We start from the raw sequence: 6,369 nt of genomic DNA on the forward strand, positions 1-6,369 counted from the left end.
AAATTAAAAAAAATTAAGAGACCGTGTGATGGTGGCACACACCTTTAATCCCAGCTCTCAGGAGGCAGAGTCAGGTGGATCTCTGTGAGTTCAAGGCCAACTTTGTCTACAAGAGCTAGTTCCAGGACAGCTAGGGCTATTACATGGAGAAATCCTGTCTTGAAAAAAAAAAAAAGCTGAGCATTGTGACACAGTTCAATAATTCCAACTCTCTGAACCAGGAGAACATATTCAAGTCCTGCCTGGGTCACAGAGTGACCTCAAGGCTATATGGAACACTTATGGAGCAAATTATGAAAGACCCTGTCTTTTTTTAACTAGCTGGCCTCTACCTCACAGAGACCCACTTGCCTCCTAAATGCTGGGATTAAAGGCGTGTGCCACCACCATCCAGCTTCCCCCATAGGTATTTATATTTGAATGCTTGGTTCCTAGTTGGTGGGGAACTGTTTGGGGAAGGATTACGGGGTATGGCCTTGTTGGAGGAGGTGTGTCCCTAGGGGTGTGCTTGTACGTTCTGAAAGCTCCTACCAGGCCTAGTTAGTCTCTTGTTGCCTACCTCCAACTTGTGAGATGTCAAACCTCAGCTGCCTCAGGTTCTCATGCTGCCGTGCTCCCTACCATAACAGTCATGGATTTACTCTCTGATCAGGAAGCCAGCCCCCGCTTAAATGCTTTCTTTTATAATTCGCCTTGGTCATGCTGTCTCTTCATAGCAATAGACAGTAACTATAACAGGGGGGTCAGAGGAAAACTATGGAATTGGTTTACTCCTTCCACTTTTACATGGGTTTTAGTGGTCAAACGCAGTGGTCTGGCTGATGTGGCAAGCACCTTTATTCATGGAGAGGTCTTTCTGACCATGATTTTACATAACAAAAACACACACAGACACAGAAATAAAAAGCAAAAAGGAATCCTCCCCCCCTTTTTTTTTTCAATATTTGGGACTGGCCCTAGAATCTTGCTTGGCATTTGTTCCACCACTGAGATATACTTCCAGGCCTTTTTCTTACTTTAAATTTTCAGACAAGGTCTTTCCACACTTCCTAGAGTGCCCTTGAACTTGGGATCCTCTTACACAGCTTCGGAATATGTGGAATTACAAACCTGGACCATCAGGCTTTAATGTTTCCATTACAACCCGCCTGTCCACCTTCTGAACCCCTTACTGTTCTTTTTTTTTTTTCTTTTTTCTTTTATATATGTTGCTGTATGTCTGTGTGAGGGTGCCAGATCTCCTGGAACTGGAGTTACAGATAGTTATGAGCTGCTATGTGGGTGCTAGGAATTGAACCTGGGTCCTCTGGTAGAGGGCTCAGTGCTCTTAACCGCTGAGCCATCTCTTCAGTACCCCCTTACTCTTCTTTCTTCTTCACAATTCTTTGTTCCACTTAAACTACTGCAATTTTCTTTCTTTCTTTCTTTCCTTTTTTTTTTTTTTTTTTGTTTTTCGAGACAGGGTTTCTCTGTGGCTTTGGAGCCTGTCCTGGAACTAGCTCTTGTAGACCAGGCTGGTCTCAAACGCCCAGAGATCCGCCTGCCTCTGCCTCCCGAGTGCTGGGATTAAAGGCATGCGCCACCATCGCCTGGCTAAACTACTGCAATTTTCAAAACTATTTCAGTTATTATCTAATACCTGCCACCAACCTCTACCCTAGCAGACGGTAAAATCTATAAAGGCAAGAAAAAGGTTTTTCTAATCTTGTAAACCCCTCATGTAATCTGCTAATCTGCTGGCCTAAGTATTGGACACATTTGAATGAATGTATCAACAGAAAGAAAGAGGCCAGGAAAATGGGGAGAGGTTGAGGCAATGAAAAGGGGGTGATTAATATTAATAAATTAAAACATGTTCTTTTTGATTATACTATGAATTATACTATATTTAAGCTTTATTTAGAATTTTGTCACATCTGTAAGATGCTTCAAAGCCAGCCGTTCACTGATAGCTGTGTACACTGTCATTAAGAAAAAGTATTGTAAAAAAAAAAAAAAGAGAGAGAGAAAAAAAAAAGTATTGTGCCGGGCGGTGGTGGCGCACGCCTTTGATCCCAGCACTCGGGAGGTAGAGGCAGGCGGATCTCTGATCTGTGAGTTCGAGGCCAGCCTGGTCTACACAGCGAGTTTCTGGACAGCAAAGACAGCTAAGGCTACACAAAGAAACCCTGTTTCGAGAATCCGGACGAGGGGGGAGTATTCTTTCTTCACTTTGAAAAATAAAACAAAACAAATAGAATGTAACGGTACCAAACACACGGAGCGATTTGTAAGCGCTCCGCAGCCATTGTTCCACAACCTAATGAAACCATTCTGAGCTCGCTCTTTTCTCAGCTTTGTCTGTTCTTTGGGAACCCTGACAGAGCAATTCGTTTTTATTTATGTAGCTATTTGTTCTGAAAAACGACCTCATTGGGTAACTCAGGCTAACGTCGAAATCGCGGAAATTATCCTGCCTGTTTCCCAACCCTGGGATTACCAGAGTGTACCACCACGCTCGGTGCACGAATTATTTTTGAATTCCCGGTATCCGGAGACCTGCTTAGCAACGAACCTCGAAAGAAGCGGTTGGGTCAATTAATAAAGACAAGAAACAATGTCTCTACGCCTCCGGTTACTTCCGAGGCCGCTGGAAAGGGAACCAAACTCATTTGTGCCTACAAAATGAAACCACAGCTTGCAGCTCCCGGATGCCGCGAAGTGGCCCCAGAGTTGTGCGTCATTTAGCTGCGACACGGCGGTAAGAGGCGGGTGTGAGCAGGTCCGGTCACGTGGATGACTGGGCGGGGCTTCCAGTTCATATCCCAGTGTCCCTTGTAATTACTTCCTTTTTGACTCTTTCTGGGCATTCAAGATGTCGAAGCGAGGTGAGCATTCGGGTTTCTGGGGGATCCGCTGGCATCCGCCGCTCGGGGCGCCCGGTCTCTGCTGTGGCGACGGCAACGGGCGGCGGCGGTGCTTTGCCGTCCTTGGGCCGGAGAGGGAGAGGATGGGCGCCGCGGAGGCTTTAGAAAGCCCCGGGAGGAGGGCGGCCGAGTTGGGGCCTGAGCTGGCAGGAGCGGAGCGTGGGGCTGCACGGAGCCCGTGAGGTCGCCCCGCGCACGGCTGCAGCAGTGACGTAGCCGTCCACCTGGTTGGGGCGGCTAATGCTATCCCTCGCCTTCCCGAATGTAAAAGTTGAGGCGAGAATCGAATCGTTCCATCCCCTTACCCTCGACAGGAGGATGGTAATATGGGAGGCAGCCGGGGATAGGCTAGTCTTGCATAGTTTGGGGCTGTGATGGGGACTAGAAGCCCTGGAAACAGTGGCTATTAAATCTTGTGTCTTTGCCTCCACACAGGACGTGGTGGGTCCTCCGGAGCGAAATTCCGGATATCCCTGGGTCTTCCGGTAGGAGCTGTGATCAACTGTGCTGACAATACAGGTGAGGCCTGTTGCTGTGCCCGGCGCGATACCCCCTTTTAAAAGCACTCAGTGGGCCTTTTGCTAGTGACCCACTGAGCCGTCAAGAAGGGGCAGAGTGAAAACACCACTTTTGGGTGAAGTGACAACATGGTGTGTTGGTTACTTCAATCGGTGTTGTGACAAGATAGTTGTGAAAGACTGCTCACCTGTCTAGTGAGTGAGGGGCTTGGGAAGCATTTAGGACTCGGCTTTTGTTTCCTTTGGCTTTTTGAGGCTGACTTACCTCATTGTGGCCCAAACTGGCAATGCTGCCGTCTTTTTGTTTACATTTGTTTTATTTCCCGTAGGAGCCAAAAATTTGTATATCATCTCTGTGAAGGGAATCAAGGGACGGCTGAACAGACTTCCTGCTGCTGGTGTGGGCGACATGGTGATGGCCACGATTAAGAAAGGCAAACCAGAGCTGAGAAAAAAGGGTGAGTGCTCAAAGCAGTTGGCATTCTCCGTGTGGCCGAAAGGGGGATAAATTTTTGTGGTCTCCAGAAACGTCTACTTGACATTACGTTCATAGGCTGTTGATCAGTGCCTCTCCCTGCTGTTTGGGGACCTTTTGAGACGATGTTTTAAATGTTGAGCTGGGCCTCAGGATTGGGTTTACAGGCACGGGACCAACTGCTTTGGTTTATGGAACATCCTGTTGATTCCTAGGCAGGTTCTAGTTTAGGCTCACTGGCAAGGTTCATCCGTGCACATGGTCATACTGATGGGTGTGTTGCTGTGCACACGAGACAAGCACAGCTTTAAAGGCTCCTCTCACCACAGGCATGTTTCTTTTTGTGACAGCAATAAACAGGGAGTGATGGACAACCCTGAAAAGTGTTCCCATAGGTATGACTTAAAAAGCACAAGTCTCCGGACCCCCCCCCCCACACACACACACTTGAGCGGTCTGACTTTAGAACTCTAGAATTTCACTGTAGACCTGACTGGCTTTCATTCAACTTGGTTTTCCAGCTGCTGGATTTAAAAACGCGTGCCACCAAATTAATGTTCTTTTTTTTCCCAGGGAAGTTCTGCAGGATAGTACAGATATGCCACATGGGGTTGTGATTATTGTATTATAGCAACACTGTACTGGTGGCGGTGGTGTTACGTGCCTTATAAAACTGCTCGAAGGCAGAGATAGCGGGTCTATGAGTTTGAGGACAGCATCTCCAAGGGCTGGTCCTCTTCTCAGAACACGTCCAGGGTCTGGTTAGTGGCTCTGGAAGCTGTCAGGGAAGAGCAGAGCACATGCCCCTTACTTTGTGGGTCAGATGACAGCCAGATGTACTGTTGTCTGCACCGCTGGTGGAGACACCTTTAGTTTCTGTCAGAGTTAAGAATCTCCAGTGCCTTTGTAGGTGGGTGTCAGGTGGGAGAAAGGTAGTCAGAATCTCTGTCTTTGGGAATTTAGTCCTATTCTGCACATAAAGATAGTGCTTAGATTTGAAAATGCAGGAAAGAGAGGGGGCTTTTAAAGAGATAACCTTGAGCTTAGTTCTAATTATACAGTAAAAATGGGAGCCAGGCTAGGTGGCAGAGGACTTCATTCCAGCTGTTCTGGAGACTTAGGCAGAATGGTTCTGAGTTTCAGACTTGCATGGGCAACTCAATGCTAAGAGGATTTGGCCTGGTGTGTAAGGCCTTGATCCATTCTCTAACACAAAGCAGTTGGGGGTACAAGAAACCCAGCTTTTAGGCTTTGAAGAGATGGTGGTTCATATGTGTCCTGTCTGATGTCAGTAAGGTCCCAAAGTGATCTGGGTTTGTTTTTCCTTGTGTTAATGGACCATTACCACATGGTGACTACTCTATATAAATAAGTAATTAACAGGTGTTTAATGCCATTGTTTTCAGAGGTGGTTAATGGGCAGCCTGGGATAAGTCAAAGATTAAACTTTTGGACTTCATCACTAGGGAAAGTAACAGAATGGATGGCATGTCATTTCTGTACACATAAAGTCTAAGAAAACATCCTGTCCTTAGTAAGGAGTAGTGTGCTGTCACTGCGTGCTGGACATCAGTTGGGAAGTTAGGGGTAACACATCAGACATAGTAACGGGTTCTCTGGGTATGTTAGCTGTGTAGACAAATACATTTGTACTGCCTGTACTTAATGTTTGAGGCTGTTGTGAAGGTTACAGGCATGTGGGCACGTCCACCACATCTGATGGTGTGATGTGCCATCAGTAGAGTCACTCCGCATCACCCTTGCACACAAGGCAAATGCTATCTACTGAGCACTGACTTCCTGTGGTCCTAGCTTGCTAGATAAGAGGGAGAGGTGTAGTAGACTGTGCTTAAGTTTGTATTTTGGAATTATCCTTGGGAAGGAATACCTATTTCTGCACAAATATGATGGCTGTTAAAGGTTGGTGGGTTGCATTGAATCTTCGCCTTGTGGTAGGTGATGGGAACCTAGTGGTGAGAGACATTCTGTGGAGAGGGCTGCCTGCTAGGACTTCACCGGGTAATAACTGCTGCCCTGTTCTTCCTCCTTAGTCCATCCAGCCGTTGTAATTCGACAACGAAAGTCATATCGAAGAAAAGATGGGGTGTTTCTCTATTTTGAAGACAACGCAGGGGTCATAGTAAACAATAAAGGCGAGATGAAAGGTAGGAGGCAGTTCCCAGCATCGCCTGTGTCTTGGGCTGGGTGATTAACTCTGTTGTAGGAGCATCAACAGGGAGCCCTTTGTCTAACCTGTGTCTTTTGTTCTGTGCAGGTTCTGCTATCACGGGTCCAGTTGCAAAGGAGTGTGCAGACTTGTGGCCCAGGATTGCATCGAATGCAGGCAGCATTGCGTGACTCTCCCCGGTGCATTTGTAAAATAGATTCATTAAAAGGCTTTCTTGACACCTTCACCAATGCCAGCTTTGTAGATGGAAACTGCTGAATGCCAACTCTGTGTGTGACCTTC

The 6,369-nt window shown here is 46.9% G+C and overlaps 1 protein-coding gene and 1 non-coding gene across 2 annotated transcripts; both read left to right on the plus strand.

Annotated features, from left to right (window-relative positions):
- Positions 1-2,822: 2,822 nt before the first annotated feature.
- Rpl23 (ribosomal protein L23) lies at positions 2,823-6,315 on the plus strand. Its single transcript, XM_005368309.3, has 5 exons — positions 2,823-2,867; positions 3,342-3,425; positions 3,754-3,882; positions 5,951-6,064; positions 6,175-6,315. Exons 1-5 carry the CDS (start codon positions 2,855-2,857, stop codon positions 6,255-6,257), a joined length of 423 nt encoding a protein of 140 aa, XP_005368366.1. The 5' UTR covers positions 2,823-2,854; the 3' UTR covers positions 6,258-6,315.
- Positions 3,457-3,591, plus strand: LOC113458471. Its single transcript, XR_003378855.1, has one exon. It is a non-coding gene; the product is annotated as a small nucleolar RNA SNORA21 (small nucleolar RNA).
- Positions 6,316-6,369: the final 54 nt, after the last annotated feature.

The sequence above is a fragment of the Microtus ochrogaster genome, unplaced genomic scaffold, assembly GCF_000317375.1.
Source record: "Microtus ochrogaster isolate Prairie Vole_2 unplaced genomic scaffold, MicOch1.0 UNK31, whole genome shotgun sequence".
NCBI lineage: Eukaryota > Metazoa > Chordata > Mammalia > Rodentia > Cricetidae > Microtus > Microtus ochrogaster.